This window comes from Channa argus, chromosome 11 (assembly GCF_033026475.1).
Source record: "Channa argus isolate prfri chromosome 11, Channa argus male v1.0, whole genome shotgun sequence".
NCBI classification, from domain to species: Eukaryota; Metazoa; Chordata; class Actinopteri; order Anabantiformes; family Channidae; genus Channa; species Channa argus.
Genome location: NC_090207.1, coordinates 26,977,853 through 26,998,548, shown reverse-complemented (window position 1 = coordinate 26,998,548; position 20,696 = coordinate 26,977,853). Strand labels below are relative to the sequence as shown.

The following is a 20,696-nucleotide window of genomic DNA, read 5'->3' as shown; positions in this document are numbered from 1 at the left end:
AAGAAGCTTATAAAAGATATTCCCATTCACTTATGTGGATTATACACGTTATTCTCCATATTTATTCTTCAAATTATTTTTTATTTAAATAAGATAAGTTGGAATTTGGAAGCTGCTCAACCACAGTCTAACCTTTGGCCATTGAGCAACTCCATTTGCATAGTGACAAAATATGTAAAGTGCCAAACCCACATTCATTTATTAACTTTATTTTGGATTACAATGCAATGAAAAGCATTCAGAATCAAGACAATTTTATAAGATAAGGTGTTTCAATTGATGAATATGGGTATAGTTGGGAGAAAAGATCTGTTGGGGGTTGCAGAGATTGTTCAGTGTGCAGGTTTTCCTAAGAGTCATTCCGGTCTCCTCGCTGGGGTGTTGACTGTTCTATCCATCAGAAGCACAGCCTTTACACTGAAAGTAATAGTAAAATGAATAAGCCAAAACAAAAGAAGCATTTTTCCAGATAGCTCAGTTGGTATAGGCAGTTTCTTACGGACCACAGGGTGAGTGGTTCAATCCCCAGCCCTGGCTATATGTCGAATTGTCCCTGGGCAAGACACTGAACCCCTAACAGCCCATTCCCCTCCCCAGCAATGCAGTGCCGGTCCAAGCCCGGTAGAAATTGGGGAGGGTTGCGTCAGGAAGGGCATCCGGTGTAAAAACTGTGCCAAATCAAAATGTGGACAATGAACCGCTGTGGCGACCCTGAACTCACGGGATAAGCCGAAAGGAGAGTAGTAGCAAGGATCAAGGTGCAGTTATAACATACATGGACATAATTATATATATTATTATATACTATTATACTATAATAGGTGTATTAAATCCCATATTACTAAAAGGACATATTTAGCACCAAAATGTATTTCAGAAACTGAAAAAACGACGTTCTATTACTAATAATGATAAATATTATGTTATTGTTAATGAAACACAAATTAGTCATATATTTACGATATATCATATTTAATATGTCAGATTATTATGGTGGCATCAGGTTTGTTTAAATAATAAAAAGCAGCACAAGATTCTCCAATACATGGATCTGCATAGAACACAGGATTCAGTCATATGTACAGAAAATTTTGAGCCAGCCCCACATGTGATATCCTCCTACTTAAAAAGGAACTTTAATATATTTCATAAATGTAGTAATTTAAAATACAAAAAAAGCACATTCCCACAGTACACAAATGATTGAAATCACAATCCAATTTTAGTAAAAGAACATACGTGGCAGCAAAATGCAGTTGTAGTTTAGTCAGGCTGTAGTATTGATATTTTTTTCTGTCATATTAGTAATAAACAGTTACAGTATGTTACAATATGTTAAAGAGGACATCCTTTGAACTGTTTCATGAATTTAGGGGTATGTTTACATTATTCCCTATTTAAGATCCTAGATTTGAGTTTAAATGAAATATTCAAATTAACTCTGTGTTTTTTTTTTACAGTGTGGAGATATTGGTCCGACCAACCTGCCCAATGTTTTATTGCTGCTCCTGTTTCTCTTTTCTTGTTTCTCTTCACTTTCCATTCACCCAAACCAGTCAAGGCAGATGGCTGCCCACCCTGAGCCTGGTTCTTCTGGAATTTTTTTCCCTTAAAGGGAGTTTTTCCTCTCCACTGTTGCCTAGGGCTTTGCTCAAGGGGGAATTGTTGGGTTCTCTCTATACATCTTTATAGTCTTGACTTTATTCTGTAAAGCTCTTTGAGATGACTTTGTTGTGAATTGGGTCTATATAAATAAAGTTCAATTGAATTTAATTGAATGGAATTCACACCGATTTAAATTTTAGAAACTGTACTGTAAAAAATTAAATGTAGAATATTCCTAATTAAATGGGAAAGCGCAGTAGAATAAAGTACAGGAAATTAAAGTGACTCCAAATTATACTGAAGTAAATGCACTTTTTACTTTCCACTACTGTTCTAGACCTAAACCACAGCCTGACATTACTTCACAGAGTGACAAGTCATTATGAATATATGTGTTTTTACCTAGTGGCAGGACATTTTTCTCGAAGTATCCCGGCATTGCCATGTTTCCAGGTTTACGGTACTGCCCAACCACAAAGGCTCTATTTCCACTACTGGCCATGCCCACTCCCACTTCAGTGGTGTCCTTCCAAACCACTTGAGTAAAATGACCTGTAGGAGGAAACACCGCATCAAGTTAGGTTAAAGTCTGGACCCAACTTGATCTTATCTTGTTGTATGTGTACAGTCCCCTCCAAAAGATATTTTTCACTGTACACCGAAGACATTTGGGTTTAAGACAAAAAGGTGGATATGAGACAAAAGTTCAGAATGTCAGCATTTACTTGATAGATATGTTAAAGACCACGAAGATAGTCCCCCCAAAATAAATCAATAAACAACTAACGGAGGTTGCAGATAAAGGCTGTGAAAGCATATCAAAAGAAGAAACCAACATTTAAGAGACTACATATTGAGTTACTTCAGATTACTTACTTTAAAACCCTCTGCTCTAATACTGGGGATCATTTTATGGCTTTTAATGTACATTATTGAGGCATAAACAGCATCAAATAAAAGCGAAAATTTTGAAGTTCTGTTTAAGAGCCAACTTTTTACCCCTAAGTCAAATATCTGCTGCATACAGCAACAACCCATTTACTAGCCATGTTGTATAAAACATTTCACAGAGGTCTAAGGTTCATATCAAGCTGTTTTATATGGTTTATTGTTCTTACTGATCCACAAAATCAGTTATTGTGTTGAAACTTCAGTGCAATTGGCTTGTGTTTTTTTTTTTTTTTTTTTTTTACCAGTATTGCCCTTAAAACCAGGGTTGCACCAGTTGTAATCCTTGATCTCTGCATACCATGCATCTACAGCTTCTTTCCCTGATAGTAAAAGACAAAAACATTCACATACATCAGATAATGACAATAGGAACATTAAAACTTTCATATCACTCTTTGACTGACTCCTCTGTATGTGAATTCAGAGTGGGTTTATCTAACTTGTTAACTTCAACAAAAAGAATTTCCCTAATGCAATAATAGAAATGGCAATTAGAGTTAAGTTGAGCAGAGTTGAAGGGGATGGTCTCATTTTATTATCAGATAAAACAGAAACGACTTCATGAGGAATGAGGAAGATGATCTGATATGATAAAGGTTGGGTTAGAGGAATGTTAGCTATGTAAGGCACCTGTCAGTTTTAAAGATGCTGAACTGAACACAGTGAAGATGTTCTCCCCATCCTTTGTGTCACTGTGTTGCAGGGTTCCAGTTGCCAGCAGGTGATTGGCCCAACTCTGAGCTGAAGCATTGAGCTCAGCATTGAGCTTCAGTGCTGGTGCACTGTGCTTCGCTCTGTAGGCGTTGTGTGTTTTCAGGAACTCCTGCTGAAAGCTTTCAGCTATAAATATAAAGACATTATCAACTGTGAGGCCGGTATGTTCAAACACTGTTGATGAAGATGATTCATGCTGTGTGGTTTTGATGGGCAACAATTTAAACATTGCACTTACTTGTCATTGTATCTGTGGTCAAAATGCAGAAAAGAATTTAAAACAGAGGTTAAAATTATGAAAATACACTCTTGCAAATGGGAAAACAAGAAGAACAATTTAACGAATAATTACACATTCACAAAACCAAGCTTTAGCCTGGTAGTGAGATAATGATGACGAAAGTAACACAAATAATGCAATAATCGCTATTACTCACCTGAGTGTTTTGATCTGGAGTAATGTTCTGCAAAAAGACAGTTCCTTCTCTTGACTTGAAGCCAGCATTTATATACATGAGCCCATCCTCTCCTTCCTCTTCTTTTTATGTAGGAGGAGACAAATGTTATGGTGCAACTGTGTAGCACACAGTGCTGTTATGTGCTGCATTTTCTACTGTACATTCTGCACATGATTTCACCATAATGACTGCTAAGTAACTTTGTAGTGAACATTGGTAGACATGAACAGAACAATGTGCTTTTCAAGTCATTTTTATTTCTTTGTTGAATTTAGTTCTAAGCTCATTAAATCGGCAGCAGCAGTAGACAATTATTGTAACATGGGGAAGGCAGGGGGTGTCTGTACATGGCCTTACTTTTGTAGTTCCTGTCCAGTTTGTTGGCATATTTGTGTCTGGTCTTTTATTTATTCATTGCCTTTATCAGTCACCTCTAGCTCAAATAAACTTAACTACAATCAAGGTGCTAATGTGTACCTGTTATCTGTCAGTATCTGCAAATTCAAAATTACATAAATAAACCAGGATGACTATAGTGGGCATTCACATAATTTATTTATGTCATGAGTCATTCACAAAAACAGATTACATTACACCTAATCATAGTTTGCATTATGAAAATCCCAGAAGAACACTTCAAGAACACTTTGACATGTGACTAGAGGAGCCAGGGATTGAACCAACAACTGCAAGACTGGTGGATGACCACTCCGCTCTACCTTCCTGTGCCACAGTCGCTCTCTCTAATAAACAGAGAGTGAAATTATTACATTTCTTACTATTTCAACTTAAAAAAAAAAGAGAAATTATACCATTGTAAAAGTACAATTCATGGCAGAGCTACTGTATTGGATTGCATTGATTGCACTGGTGTATCTAATAAAGTCGCCATTAAGAGTATGTGTACAGCTTAGACACACACAAAAATAGTTTTTTCACAGCACTGTATGGTCCCCTTAATTTTAAATATGTACTTAATTTCAAACAGGTTGTTCAAACAGGCTGTTTCAATTATTCACAGACAAACAGTATTCCAGTTACGATAAGAGTTTTCCAGGTAATGTATTCTGTGACAGAACTTGTTTTCACAAGTGACTACTTTAACTGTTATGTCACGTATAATTATATACTGTAGAGAATGATCGGTTGAAAATGAAAGGTCCTACTCAACCCTTTCATCATGAACAACGAAGGGACAATAAACTGGAACAATAAACTGAAAGCACCTTTAAACTCCGAGACAGGCTTCAAGGGAATTATTTGAGTGTGAGTGGCATTGTGTAATACTGCCAATGCTGTCTGTAATTCGACAGAAATGTATGTATTATTTAGGTTGGCTGTATACAGGGCGGCTGTAATTCACTTGGTAAGGCAGTTGTCCACGGACCACAGGGTCAGTGGTTCGATCTCTGTGTCTTGGGAAAGGCACTGAACCTCAAGTTGCTCCCAGTGGTTCAGATGAGCACCTTGAATGGCAGCCACCACTATTGATTTGTGTGCTTTGGATAAAAGCGCTATATAATTCTACAGCAGGCCAAATTAGCCATTTATGTTTTTCCTCTAATTGCTTTTGAACATCCTTTTTTTTTTAAATCATTGTTTGCTTGATGAGAAGCAGTCTTTGTAAAGTATTTTTATCAGAGGGAAAGGGACACGGATTCATTATGACTTTTCAAACTTTTCACCTTTGCATTACATCTGTGAAGATTCTTGATCAGCCAGGTTTATAGCCAGGTGCTGTTAAGTGGCAACTAGACTTGAAGTTCTTAAAGACATCTCACTTCTAATCCGAAAGGGTTCTTCAACTGAGTGGCTTGTGGTGGCAGTATCATGATAACAAAAACTGCCTAGTACACCATTGATAAGCTGTGCCCGATAGACCACCACTGTTGAGATAGATCCTGTTTCTAAATACACTGCCACTTTGTGATAGCATCAAACTAGAGCCACCACTATCACTATCGAGGAAGGGTTGGCCCTTATTCTGTTGAAAATGTTGTTTCCAACAAGATGCCAATCAGATTTTTTTTTTAAAGATTCCAAACTCAACATTATGTATGTGAATTTCCTTTCTAAGCTTCCACACACAAACCTTTTTATTTGTGAAACTCTGTGGTAGAGAAGGAAGTTTTTCGAAAGAGGCTAACTGAAACAAAAAAGAGAGTTTTTAAAACACTAAAAGTACAGACCATAGTGTGTCTACAACAGAAGATATTGTAGAATACAGGTTCTGAATATTATACAATTTCTTAATTAGATAATGAGCCCAATTATTCTGATAGTGACAATGACTAATTTATCCATTTAAAGGTAAAGTGACCCTACATGTGTCACAAAAGTTTTTATGTGTATAACCTGTTACGATAAGAGTTTTCCAGGTAATGTATTCTGAGAAAGAACTTGTTTTCACAAGTGACTACGTTAAGTGTTATGTCATGTATAATTATATGCTGTAGAGAATCATCAGTTGAAAATGAAAGGTTCATTCATTATAAACAAGGAAGAAATACTCTGGAACAATAAACTGAAAGCACCTTTAAACTCCGAGACAGGCTTCAAGGGAATTATTTGAGTGTGAGTGGCATTGTGTAATACTGCCAATGCCGTCTGTAATTCGACAGAAATGTATGTATTGTTTAGGCTGGCTGTATACAGGGTGGCAGTAATTCACTTGGTAAGGTAGTTGTCCACGGACCACAGGGTCAGTGGTTCGATCTCTGTGTCTTGGGCAAGACACTGAACCTCAAGTTGCTCCCTGTGGTTCAGATGAGCACCTTGAATGGCACCTTGAATGGCAGCCACCACCAGGTTTATAGCCAGGTGCTGTTAAGTTGGGGCGACTGCGACTGTGGCGCAGGAAGGTAGAGTGGTTGGCCACCAATCTCACAGTTGTTGGTTCAATCCCCGGCTCCTCCGATCACATGTCGAAGTGTCCTTGAGCAAGACACTGAACCCCAACTTAGTTGCTCCCGGTGAGTGTTGGCCAGCTGCATAGCAGCTCCCCCATCGGTGTATGAATGTGAGTGTGAATGGGTAAATAAGAAGCAGTGTAAAGCGCTTTGAGTGCCAATAGGTAGAAAAGCGCTATATAAGTGCAGACCATTTACCATTTAAGTGGCAACTAGACTTGAAGTTCTTAAAGACATCTCCCTTCTAATCTGAAAGGGTTCTTCAACTGAGTGGCTTGTGGTGGCAGTATCATGATAATCATAATAAAAACTGCCTAGTACACCAATTCAATTCAACTTCAATTCAATTCAACTTTATTTATATAGCGCCAATTCACAACAAAGTCATCTCAGGGCACTTTACAGAATAAAGTCAAGATTATAAAGATATATAAAGAGAACCCAACAATTCCCCCTGGAGCAAGCCATAGGCAACAGTGGAGAGGAAAAACTCCCTTTAACGGAAGAAACCTCCAGCAGAACCAGGCTCAGGGTGGACGGCCATCTGCCTCGACCGGTTGGGGTGAGTGGAAAGGGGAGAGAGAAAAGAACAGAGCAACAAAAGCAACAACAAAACATCTAGCAGATTGGTAGGATCAGTAGCTTCACGCTGGAAGACACACAGCTTCAAAGCCGGGGGACACCTGCAGAAAGGGACAGAGAGAGGGGGACAGAGGAGGACAAAGACAACTACGGGAGAGAACACACAGAGTTAATGACATACAGTGGTGACAATTGCTGGATGAGAGGAGAGGAGAGATGGTCAAGAGGAGGAAAGGAGCTCAGTGCATTGGGGGGTGGGTCCCCCAGCAGTCTAAGCCTATGGCAGCATAACTATAACTAACTATATGCTTTATTAAAAAGGAAGGTTTTAAGCCTAGACTTAAAAGTAGAGAGAGTGTCTGCTTCCCGAATCTGAACTGGGAGCTGGTTCCACAGGAGAGGAGCTTGATAGCTAAAGGCTCTACCTCCCATTCTACTTTTGGAAATTCTGGGAACCAAAAGTAGGCCTGCATTCTGAGAGCGAAGTGGTCTACTGGGATGATATGGTGCTATGAGGTCTTCTAAATATGATGGAGCCTGACCATTCAGAGCTTTATATGTAAGAAGCAGGGTTTTAAATTCTATTCTACATTTAATGGGAAGCCAATGGAGAGAAGCTAGTGAAGGTGAAATATGATCTCTCTTGCTAGTTCCAGTCAGCACTCTTGCTGCAGCATTTTGGATTAATTGCAGGCTCTTTAGGGAGTTACTGGGGCATCCTGAAAGTAGGGAATTACAGTAGTCCAACCTAGAGGTAACAAATGCATGGACCAGTTTTTCGGCATCACTTTGAGACAGGATGCTCCTAATTTTGGCAATGTTCCGTAGGTGGAAGAAGGCTGTTCTAGAGATTTGTTTTATATGTAAGTTAAAGGATAGATCCTGATCAAAAATAACTCCAAGGTTCCTTGCAGTAGTACTGGAGGCCAGACTTATGCCATCTAGTGTGACAATATGGTTGGACATCATATCTCTGAGATTTTTGGGCCCAAATACTATGACTTCAGTTTTGTCTGAGTTTAGTGAGTTTAGAAGTAAAAAAATTGTGGGACATCCAGGCTTTTATGTCTTGTAGGCTTGAAGCTTTATTAACTGATTATTTCCATCTGGTTCCATAGATAAATATAGCTGGGTATCATCAGCATAGCAGTGGAAATTTAAGGAGTGTTTTCTAATAATGTTGCCTAAAGGAGACATATATAAAGTAAAAAGTATTGGTCCTAACACAGAGCCTTGTGGAACTCCATAGCTAACCTTTGTGTGCATGGAGGATTCATCATTAACATGAACAAATTGAAATCTATCAGATAGATAAGATTTAAACCAACCTAGTGCAGTTCCTGTAATTCCATTTTCATGTTCCAGTCGATCCAGTTGATCAATGTTATGATCAATGGTATCAAATGCAGCACTAAGATCTAACAGAACAAGTATAGAGATGAGTCCAGTATCTGAGGCCATGAGAAGATCGTTGGTGACTTTTACCAGTGCTGTTTCTGTACTATGATGAACTCTAAATCCTGACTGAAAGTCTTCATACAAATTATTCCTATGAAGGTGATCACATAATTGTTTTGCGACTACTACTACACCACTGATAAGCTGTGCGCTATGAGTTAGAACCTGTTTCTAAATACACTGCCACTTTGTGATGGCATCAAAATAGAGCCACCACTATCACTATCGAGGAAGGGTTGGCCCTTATTCTGTTGAAAATGTTGTTTCCAACGACATGCCAATTAGATTTTTTTCAGATAACCTAGCTTTACAACCTCATAATGTTATGCAGTTTAAAAAATACAGGTTTATTTTCAGTACTTACTTGCACAAGTTATGTGCTCCAAGTCTATAAATAATTTTGATGTGTCTACAAAATAAACACTTAGTGGTATTGTAACTACTGTAACTTACTTTCAGCAACCAAGCTTTCTCAGATTTGACAAAACTATCTAACTACTAGATTTTCAGTCTGATTAGATTCCACTGAAATGGAGATTCAATTGCGTGTAATGCAAGAAAAATATGCAATATGGAGTGGAAACCAGAAAGGAAGACATGTCTGCAGGCAGCTGGACAACAGATAATGGAAACACAAACTAGGAAATAACTAAAAATACCAAACAGGGTGTAAATTAATGGGTTAAGAAAACATATAGAAAAGGGAGGCAAAACACCATTAGACATAAACAAAAACCCAAACTTAAAGGTGAGCACTGACAAAGTAGATACAATAAAACTACCTAAAAGGGGTCATAGGACAGGTGAACGTGCGTACAGAGAAAGTGTGGGAATCAATATGAAAAATAAACCTTGTGACATTCAGCTAAAAAACTAAACAGTGCAAGGGAGCTAAAATTAAACAACACAGTAACCAAACATCAGACCAAGATATAATCTGGAACAGGTACTAATATGGACAATAAGTCCTTTTAATTTAAAGACAAAGTCCTGTGATATTGTGCTTCACAAAATAACATTAGATTATTTTTGAAGCACAACCTTAACAGATAAATGTTTGTCTTTGTAAGAAATGTACATTTTATCTTTCTTTCTGATAGTGAAATTAGAAGTATTGTGCAAAGCTATGAATAAAATGTAGTTGACCTAACTTTATTTTGAATTTACTTTAAAATATTTTATTCACAATCTTGTGAGAGCAAACATTAAATACCATAGATTTTTCTTGCATGTGAGTGAACACAAAAGTGTCAAATGCAGTTAATGCAACATACATCATCCAAGTTCACAGACATTTCTGTGCTTTCTGATGAAATAATGTTCAAAAATCAAAACAGAATTTAACCAGAGTGAAAATATAAACTAAACACGACATGATCAGTATAACTAAGCCAGTGCCCATTGAGGAGGATGCTGACTCCTATAGTGTGAGTCCGCTCCTCTTTTTTGTCTTTTGCCCCTTCTCATCTTCTCGGATTTTCCACTTTAATCCTTTGTGTCTGTTAACCACTTTAGTGTGGTCATAATGGTTAGCTGTCTCAGTGACCCTTCTCCTTTTTCCCTGGGTCTCCAGGACCGGCCATCCTTTTTCTCCTCATTATGCTGCCATTAATTGTATGTATTGCACTTTGTTGTGGTGTCCAAAAACCCAGGTCTACAAATGAGAAAAACAAAGTGGAGGTTTAATTTGCTATAAAGTGAAGTCAGTAACTGCATGGAATTGTCTTTTTCATCTGAACTCATTATGAAGGTGAGAGAAAGGAGTCAAATAATTGCATCAGAGATCTGTTCTGAAATGTTTACTCAAAAAGTGCCAAATCCATATGATTAATCATAACTTGACTGCAGCATACACGCTGAACAATGGGGACTCTTTATGTTTCTCATACAGTCTTTGGAACCTTGTTCATGAGTAACATGTGAATGTTGATCCAACACCTGCAGCTTTAATAAGTGTCTTACTGTGTTATTAGGGTCTGGTTAATGTTAATGATGTCATAACGTTTTCCAGAATATGCACATTACTATATAGAATAATTTAAATAAATGTAATAAGCCGAACAGTACTCGAACATGCATACTAGACAATTCTTCATAGAAACTCTTTCTGAAGAACGTGGTCATTCTACCTTTCAATCACGTAGAAATTATGTTTTATGCAATTTATTTGCATTACACCAGAATTGATTGATACTTTGATTACCGTAATAACATGTGTTGAAGTGTATACAAAATCCACATTCCTCTTTGTGTCAAAGTAGAAGTCTCAAAGTTCATTTAGATATATGAGGCTTCAGACACCTGCGTTTGACAAATCAAGTGGTTAATATAATCTACACAGCACAGAAGTTTAGAAAGTTCAGAAATCGTTGAAATAGTCAATAAAATTGGAACAATGTGCACATGTAAACGCATGCAAGTGATTTAAATTTTATTTAAAATAATGTCCAAATAATTCAAGCTGAATTCAGGATTAAATTACCACTTTGCATATTGCAAAGCACATGTGAACTGGAAGACAGAGACTACTCTGTATTCTGGAAGATGGAAACACATTTGTCATGTTCTCCGGCAACAGTGTACATATACGATAAGGGCGCCGTTTTAGAGTGTGTGGGTGTGTGTAAGTGAATATCTTGTCTGCACGATGCATTTAAGAGGATCTCCCTCTAATCTAGACACTGGCCTGGACTCCTAGTAGAGCCACATGTGTTGTTTTTCTCTTCCTCTATTATTAAGGATGGGTGTTTTATTGGAAACATCTGTTGTAAAGTGTGTGCGTACTTCGTATACAGTATATGTTTGAATTCATTTTAAATTGCAAAATGCATTTTCAAATTGCACGATCAAACTAAAAATGTAATTGCCAAATGAAATATGAATAACAGTTGAATTCAACAGCCCAGTACGCTTCCATAAATGTAAGCTTCAGGAATAAATCAAAAACATTTTTTTTACAGCAATTCAATGGATCATCTCAAAACAGTGCAGTTCTGAGAGTAGCAGGGTTTGTTCTCTCTAGTAAAGCATCTTGTTGTTGTGCGAAGTTGTTAGTGCGACAGCATTTTGCAAACACAATGTAACATTCTGTTTCTGGCTTGTGTGTTCACTGGTTTGAAATTGTGAGTTTGAACAGGACCTCTTTCTTTGCTGTTGGAATGTGTTTCTATTTGTATGGGCTTGTTGGGTGTTCTTTGTTTTTTAACATGCAAATTAGCTGCTAACATTTACCAACTGGAGTTGGTAAATGTGGATTTCGCTGTGTCTTAATATGCAAATAACATATAACTTGATAAAGAGCTGATCTAAGCTGTGTTTGCATTAGAAACAGCAGAACACCAACTGGCAATAGATTATCTGAATTCCACATGCTCTACATGTACCTACAACATCCTCAGCACAAACTACCAGTAGCTTTTAGAGTCTAACGCCTCTCAGCTGAAGCTTTTAAAGTTTTAAAAGCATTCTCAGACTCCAGTAAAAAACACCCTGCTATTTACAGGCTGTACTATATAATTTACTTGTTGTTTGTCATGTGAAGGTAGTGTTAGCATCTGCAAACACAAGTGGTGTAACTGGAAATTTCATGCCGTCAAAAAGAAATTCCACAGATCTATAGTCCATCAGTTTCTGGCTCACAGTGCTTTGCATTGGTTGACTGTGTTCTGCTTTCAGTCACTCAGTTATGATGAACATTTTTATTGGACATTTTAATAACTGACACTGACAGGGACTAAAGTGGAGAATGAAACCATTTTGAAAAAAATCAAGAAATATTCACAGAATAATCAACCTGTGAGATATATACAACTTTACACACAAACATCATAGGGACAGCTTTGCTATGTTTATACCCTTTGTATATAAAAATAAACCTTGTGAACCTTGTGTGACAATGGAATGCAAAACTTAGTACCCTCTGTTTTAATTGTATGGCTGTATGTTGTGTAAAACACAATAAAAGTCTTGTAGAAGGTCATAGTATTAAGCAGAGACAAGCTCGGAAGAACACCAACATAATGTATAACCCTTTAAATTGTGCCATTATTGATTGGATACATATGAATCCAATAAAAAATCAGGGATATAACTGTACCCACTTATTGCTTCCATAGGATTTGAGTAAAGTTGCTAGGTGCTATCTGCAGACATCATAAAAGCAAAAGTTTTAGCAGTTTGCTGATCTGAGTGTGTTAACAAAATGCCAAGAGGGAAATACAATAGCAATGGTCTTAGAGAAGCAATTGTTGCTGCATATCAATCTGGAAATGGTTATAAAACCATTGCTGAACAATGTGGATTTCAATGTTCTACAGTGAGAAAGATTATTCACAAAGAGAAAGCATTCATGATGGTTTCCAATCTTGGACTTGTTTTGCAACCACAGGACTGGGGCACCTTGCAGTCATTGAGTCAACCATGAACTCCTCCCTATACCGGAGGATTCTAGAGGCAAACGCAAAGCCATCTGTTGCTTGAGTCATGTAACAGGACAATGGATCAAATAGACCAGTAATACTACATCAGAATGGCTGAAAATTAAAAAAAGGGTCAAAGGGAGCAGTCCCATCCAACTATCACCCAATAACCTGCTTCTGCACAACATGGAAGCTCCTGTTAGGCATCAAAGAGGCTAAGATGAGCAGGCACATGGATCAGAGCCAGGAGAGGAAACGGTAGTAACACCAGAGGAGCAAAGTAACAGCTACTGGTATGTAAAGCAGTCACTCGAAACTGCAAGACCAGACATACCAACCTGTGTACTGCCTGAATTGACTACAAGAGAGCCTATGACTCAATGCCTCACAAATGGATCCTGGAATGCATTTATACATGCATTGCATATAACATTAACAGGATTCTAAGAGACTTCCATGAGAACTGAATGGGGAAATGGGGAAGAAGAAGCCAACTTCAAGCCAATTGCACAATTTCAACATCAAGTGCTGCATATACCAAGGAGATGCTCCTATATATATTCCGGCATTGTTTTCACATTCTCATTTCATACATAATCAAATAATTTGCGACTGCTATAACAAATTTTCTCTTTCTGATAATTTCATGCAACATTCACAACTGGTCTTTCGTTAAATCCAATTTTCTAACTGCCTTACAATCATTTCATTTCATTTTTATATTCATGAAAATTTGCACCTTATTCAAACAAGCTCCCATGAACTTTTAACAAATACTCTGGAAACGTTTGTGTTGCATTTATGTTCTTCACTCTTCATCACTAAGTTCACTTACTTATTGACTTACGGAAGTAAGTCAATAAGTAAGGAAGGCCCAAAAGGGCTAATGAAAAAGTTATATGCATCCTAAATATAACATGTAAAATAAAAAGCAAGAAGAGGAATAATGATGAAAAAGAGCTTGACACATTCATTTCATACTAATCACTGCTCCAGGATGTCAGGAGACCTTAAAAAATCAAATTCAAGCTAATTTAAGTTGAAAGCCTAAATTGGCCAAACGTTGTAGTTAGAATTTAAGATAAGGTTAATCATGATCATACTTGACAATAAAGCAAACAGCTCTACAAAAGAACCATTTGAAAATCCCAAGATGACTAATTGTTGTACTGGCATCATGCAAGTCTGCACAAATTTCTGCTATTTCATTTTCGGACATGTTTTGGACGAAATGGTGAGAATGTTTTTGGCTGTTTATCCAGCAATGTAAACTAACACTGAGTTTTACTTATCTTTGCAGGACATGGGAAATCATTAATGATCAGTGAAATCATTAATGGGGAAAAAGTGTCAGAAAACTCAATGCTGGTTTCAGTGCAGAACTACAACGGCCATGTGTCCTGAGGATTTCTTGTGTGTGACCAGTTTGTGCCCACTACTGCACAATGTGACAAAGAGTGTGTTACATTTTGAATACTTCAAGAAAAAATCATTTTAATACAACCTCGTTAGTGAAATAAATGTTTTTTAAAATAGTTGTTGGCCCAGTTTTAATCTCTTTAATATTGTAATACCATATTATATTGAATTGAAATATAAACCCAAAGCTAAGCAATATGCAGGAATACATGTTCCTCAATATTCGCAGGTGGCGTACATTTTTATGATTAGACAGATTATTTTTTCATAATCAATTGGTTTTATTTCCAGGGAAGGTTAATGTTAACTTTATAAGTGGCAATGGCAGCATGAACATCGAGAACATCTGAGGTTAAGATAGTTTCTTCAGCACATTACTCAGTGAGAAAGGTGCCTAATTATTCTTTTTTTGCAACCTTTTTTTAAAAATACACAACCCTTTTTTAATGAGAACACCCGATAAATTTTAAAGGGCTGAACAGACTCAACTGATAATAACCAAATATCATGTAAACAAATGTAGAGCACAATGTTCACCTATTAAGTGCAGCTGGGAGGTGTTAACAGCTTATGTGCAATGAAACATTTTGTAAATGGGATGCATAATTAAAGGGTTGTTCCATTACTTTTAGACCTGACCTAATCTAAAAGAAGAAGGACAATGATGCATGGAGTGCATCTTAGATCTGATTGGAGTGGATTCGTGCGAGTAGCTATTATGTGTGATAGGATGTACTGGAAGAGAAAGTGGGAGAAAAAGTACCATTTTTTAGTGACCAGTGCCTCATGGCTCATTTTACTGCACAGTCTCTGGCTCACTTTGCACTATATGGTCAATCTCGGGAGTCCATGTTAATCTTTAGCTAAGTGATTCCCATAGTTTTAAACATTAATAATCCAACATCATTGATATATGTTTGTAGACCTGCCCAAATTTGCTTTTTCATAGCTGTCATTTTACTTATATACTTAAAATATACTTTTAAAAACCAAATACTGTTTATTTCTGTTATGTATAAAATACTTACAACATGCTACTTTTCATCACAGCATGTGAGAAATGCCAGATGCACCTATTACACCTATCTTTGCCAAATTAAATTGAGTTGATTAATTTAAACTAAAAATAAACCCACTGTGTTTCATTTGTAGTAGACTGATTGTACAGACATGGTTTACTGATGGAAGCAGGGATATTCTTTAGCATAAACATTTTAATTGAAATCTGTTATTGAGATGTTTTGGATCGGTCCTATATCGTCTATCTGATGTTATGTCCTTTAACATATATGTAAGTGTAACTTGCCATTAAATGAAGCACAAGAATTAAGTCTATCAATGTTACTCAAATTTAGATTGTGTTAGGGATATAATAAGTTTAGCAAACATGCAAAAAGAAAATCCTAGTAAAAGCAGTATTTCTTTTTCGTATCCTAATGTTCTTTACTGGGAAATGCATTTTTTTTTACTTAACAAATGGAATTATAAAGTTTAAGGGTGGCTAAGTGTAAATTAATCAAAGGTTTGATACAGTACAAGTGGATTAAGAGAATATTCTTTCAGTCATATACAGCTAAGTAACTCAGTTGAAGCCTGTTGTATGTAGCATCACACAAAACCCCATTGTTTCTTAAGAAGTGTTTTTAACATAACAATGATGACGTCTGATACAAAGTTTTTTTTTATCTAAGCAATGACACTGTGCAATAAACCACAATTTTCTAAGTATTCAACACACAAACAAACAGGTCATATTTTTTAAAATCATTGTCATTTACAAATTACTTAGATTTACTCTTTTTTAATCTAAATTTACCTAAAATGTGTCACAGTCCCTGGTTTTGGTCTAGTTTTGTTTAAATTGATTTCCTGTTTTGTGCTTTTATTTTGTTGATCCTCCTGTGTCCCTTCCTTTGAGTCTTTTTAGTATCTTTACCTTTTCCGTTTTGTTCTAATTGGTTTCACCTGTTCCCCAGTTTATTTATACCCAGCTTTCCCCATTGCTCACTGCCAGATTGTCTTCCCTGCTTCCCTAGAGAACTCTCCTTATGAATTACCGCTTTGGACTTTGGCTTCCCCTGCACACCTGTGGATTACCCCCTTTGGACTTTGCCCTGTTGTGCCCACCTGTTCCTTGAGTTTTGTTCTGAGGGTTGGTTTTCCGTTTATTCCTGCGTAGTTTTGTTGATTAGGTTTTCTGTGTTATTCACTGTAGTTCCTTAGTCCCCGTGTCTTCCCAGTGTGGTAATAGTTTAGTTGATCCTCTCTCCAGCCGTTTAAGTTCTTTGTCTGTTTTACCTAATTTATATTGTGAGTGTTAGCATGTGTTTTCCCGTCCTCCTTACGGAGTGATTTTCTGTTGTTGCCTTTTGTTTAAATAAACTTTAATTTATTATAACCCCTTGCCGTCTCCTCCTTTTCGGGTACTGCAAAAATTATAACACACAATAGAAAGTGTGTCAGAACGATCTGGCCAAAATTAGGACCCAGGAGGCGTGCAATTTAATTTGTTAACATGGATGCCTCTGAAGCTTTTGAACGCTCCCTTGGCTGCGGGCCTGAAGCTATTGATCAGCCAGGCCTCTTAAATAGTTTTGACGGCACCCGCTTAGCTATTTGTCCTCCGGGAGTGGGGCCCCGGCGTAGGAGAAACCCCAAGCCACAGCCTAAACCTCAGGCCCCTCTTTTGAATTGTTTTGAGGGCACCCGCTTAGCTTTTTGTCCTCCAGGAGTGGGACCCCGCCGTAAAGAAAACTCCAGGCTTCAGACCAAACCTCAGCCCTTTCCCCCCCTCCGTTGTAGATCCCCAGTTCGTAGTCTCCCTTCGGCCCACAGTTCCCCACCTGCCCAGCCGGTTCCTGCCTCATCCTCAGCTCCCGAAGTTGCGCAGATACTGCGTCAGTGGAGTTATGAGCAGCTTATGGCCAGGGGCAAACAGACCCCGATCATCCTACGACTCATTACTAACCTAGCACAGACATTCCAACAGTCTACAGACCCAGACCTACGCAGGGAGACTGCTGCCCAGCTGGAAAGGATTATCTATTCCCGATCATGGCTGATCGAATTGCCTGGGGTGCCTGAAGGGTTGGGGGTCCTGGCCAATTTCAGGACTGGGGGGAAACTGGGACACACTTCCTCTGGCTTGTCAGACACTGCCTCTTCAGCTGCTGACCCCGGACTTATCGACGCTGGCTCTTCAGCTGCTGCCTCCGAGCAGGTCAACGCTGTCCTTCTTGTCTCCGGGCGGGTTGACGCTGCCACTTCAGCTGCTGACTCTGGGCCAGCCGACATTACCGCTTCAGCTGCTGATCCTGGGCCGGCTGACGCCGCCACCTCAGCCCCTGCTCCGCTGCGGGTCGACGCCGCCACCTCAGCCCCTGCTCCGCTGCGGGTCGACGCCGCCACCTCAGCCGCTGCTCCGCTGCGGGTCGACGCCGCCACCTCAGCCCCTGCTCCGCTGCGGGTCAACGCCGCCACCTCACCTCTGGTTCCGCTGCGGGTCGACTCCGCCACCTCACCTCTGGTTCCGTCGCAGCGCCGAGGGCGGCGACCGTTTCTCCTGTCTCTGTTTGTCCCGTCTCTATGTTCCCAGGTCCAGCTCCCGACTCTGATCCTACTCTGGCACCTGCCTTTCGACCGGTCACCGCTCTGCCGGATCCCGACTCTGGGCCTGTCTCTGTTCCTGTTCCTACTCCTAGCATTGGGTCGGCCATGGTCCAGCCCGCTTCTGATCCTGCCCCTGGTCCTGCTCCGGCTCCTGCTCCTGGGTCAGCCAATATCCCTTTGGGTTCAGTACCTGGTCCTCCGCTGGTCGCAGCCGTTCTCCCCACCATTCGGAGGGCTCTCCTCGTCGTCCCCACGGACCCCGGCCTCCACGCCGACCCCCAGAGGGCTTCTGCATTCATCCCCAGCTTCCACGCCGACCCCCGGAGGGTTCTTCTCGTCGTCCCCTAAGAGATCGGCCTCTACACCGACACCCAGAGGACTTCTGCATTCATCCCCGGCCTCCATGCCGGCCCCGGAGGGCACTCCTCGTCGTCCCCACGGACAGCCTGCCTGGCTCCCTGCACAACTTCCTACAAACTAGGCAGGGAGAGCTTGAACCCGCCTCCAGGCCCCCTCCGCCCACCCTGCTCGGCGGGTCTCTAGATTCTTGTTTAGGGCCGTCTGGAATCCGGCCCTTAGAGGGGGGATTCTGTCAGTCCCTGGTTTTAGTCTAGTTTTGTTTAAATTGATTTCCTGTTTTGTGCTTTTATTTTGTTGATCCTCCTGTGTCCCTTCCTTTGAGTCTTTTTAGTATCTTTACCTTCCTCGTTTTGTTCTAATTGGTTTCACCTGTTCCCCAGTTTATTTATACCCAGCTTTCCCCATTGCTCACTGCCAGATCGTCTTCCCTGCTTCCCTAGAGAACTCTCCTTATGAATTACCGCTTTGGACTTTGGCTTCCCCGCTTTCCCCTGCACACCTGTGGATTACCCCCTTTGGACTTTGCCCTGTTGTGCCCACCTGTTCCTTGAGTTTTGGTCTGAGGGTTGGTTTTCCGTTTATTCCTGCGTAGTTTTGTTGATTAGGTTTTCTGTGTTATTCTCTGTTGTTCCTTAGTCCCCGTGTCTTCCCAGTGTGGTAATAGTTTAGTTGATCCTCTCTCCAGCCGTTTAAGTTCTTTGTCTGTTTTACCTAATTTATATTGTGAGTGTTTGCATGTGTTTTCCCGTCCTCCTTACGGAGTGATTTTCTGTTGTTGCCTTTTGTTTAAATAAACTTTAATTTATTATAACCCCTTCCCTTGCCGTCTCCTCCTTTTCGGGTCCTGCAAAAATTATAACACACAATAGAAAGTGTGACAAAATGTTTACTTTAACTAAACAAGAGCATGACTTAAAATGCCTTCACCTGCTTCCTGAACATCCACCTGGACAAACCTAGGGTGGCTGACTTGTTTGCTTTCCTAAACACATTAGACCTGAGTCTGGGCTCCACTCCTCCGACCCACAAAGCTGGCAACAACCTCGAACTCTTCCTCGCCACATATACCACAGACAACATCTCGGTCACTCCTCTGCATTTATCGGATCACTTCTTTATTCAACTTTCAGTCTTCATCCCTAGACCTACGCATTCTCCCACCACACTTGTAACATTCGACCCTAACCTCAGGTCTCTCAACCCAGACCAATCTCTCTGCAATACACTTTCATCGTGTCTGGATAGTCTTTGCCCCATGTCTTCTAGACCTCCTCGTCCCTCAGCTTCCAATCTGTGACTCACCGACAGAATCCGTGAGCAACGCACCACGCTCTTGCATGATCTGCTTGGATTTTTGTCTCACAGTGTCACTAGAGCAAAGACAGAATACTACCAGGAAAAGCTTAGCTACACCACACACCAGAAAGCTGTTCTCCACTTTCAAATCCCTCATCTACCCACCTCTGCCATCTACCTCTCTTACTGCCAACGACTTTGCCGGCTTTTTTACTAACAAGTTGGCAGCCATCAGCTCACAGTTATCTCCTCCAGATGACGACATCCAGCTAACTTCTTCCAACACTGAATCACTCTCATCATTTTCAATTCTGACTAAGGATGACGTATCATCCCTCCTGCTCTCTAACCATCAAACCACCTGCTCACTGGATCCAATCCCTTCTGCTCTCCTTCAGGCTGTTGCACCTGCACTGTTGTCAACTCAATTTACATTTAGTGAATTTAGTAAAGGGAGGGATCAGTAGAAGGTTTCTTGAGCAATGGGGTATTCGGGGCCTGCTGAGGTTGGAAAAGTGCCTGCTGTGCCTTGCCAATTACCGACATCTGTTGGTCCCAGCACCGCACAGAAAACACCAAGCAAAACTCTTCAGCGCAATGATCCCACGATGGTCATCTCAAGGCGTAAAAAGTCAAGACTATACAGATGTGTAAAGAGAACTCACCAAATACCCCTTGAGTAAATCCTATAAGCAGCAGTGGAGAGGAAAAACTCAGTTAAACGGAAGAAACCTCCAGCAGAACCAGGCTCAGGGTGGGCAGCCATCTGCCTTGACCGGTTGGGGTGAGTAGAAAGGGGAGAGAGAAAAGAAAAGAGCAACAAAAAAACATTGGGTAGGTTGGCAGGACCATTAGCTGTGCACTATAAAAACACAAAGCTCCAAAGCCAGGGACACTTGCAAAATGGGACAGAAAGA

General features: G+C 39.8%; 1 protein-coding gene across 2 annotated transcripts; it reads right to left on the bottom strand.

Annotated features, from left to right (window-relative positions):
• Window positions 1–218: 218 nt before the first annotated feature.
• Window positions 219–3,706, bottom strand: LOC137135872 (Golgi-associated plant pathogenesis-related protein 1-like). 2 transcript variants are annotated; one of them, XM_067520579.1, is made up of 4 exons: window positions 3,187–3,694; window positions 2,799–2,876; window positions 2,008–2,157; window positions 223–417 (listed from the first exon to the last, which is right to left on the bottom strand). In XM_067520579.1, exons 1-4 carry the CDS (start codon window positions 3,497–3,499, stop codon window positions 413–415), a joined length of 546 nt encoding a protein of 181 aa, XP_067376680.1. In that variant the 5' UTR covers window positions 3,500–3,694; the 3' UTR covers window positions 223–412. The 2 variants fall into 2 exon arrangements, with proteins under 2 accessions (XP_067376681.1, XP_067376680.1); XM_067520580.1 differs by lacking the exon at window positions 2,799–2,876 and having other exon boundaries at window positions 219–417; window positions 3,187–3,706.
• Window positions 3,707–20,696: the final 16,990 nt, after the last annotated feature.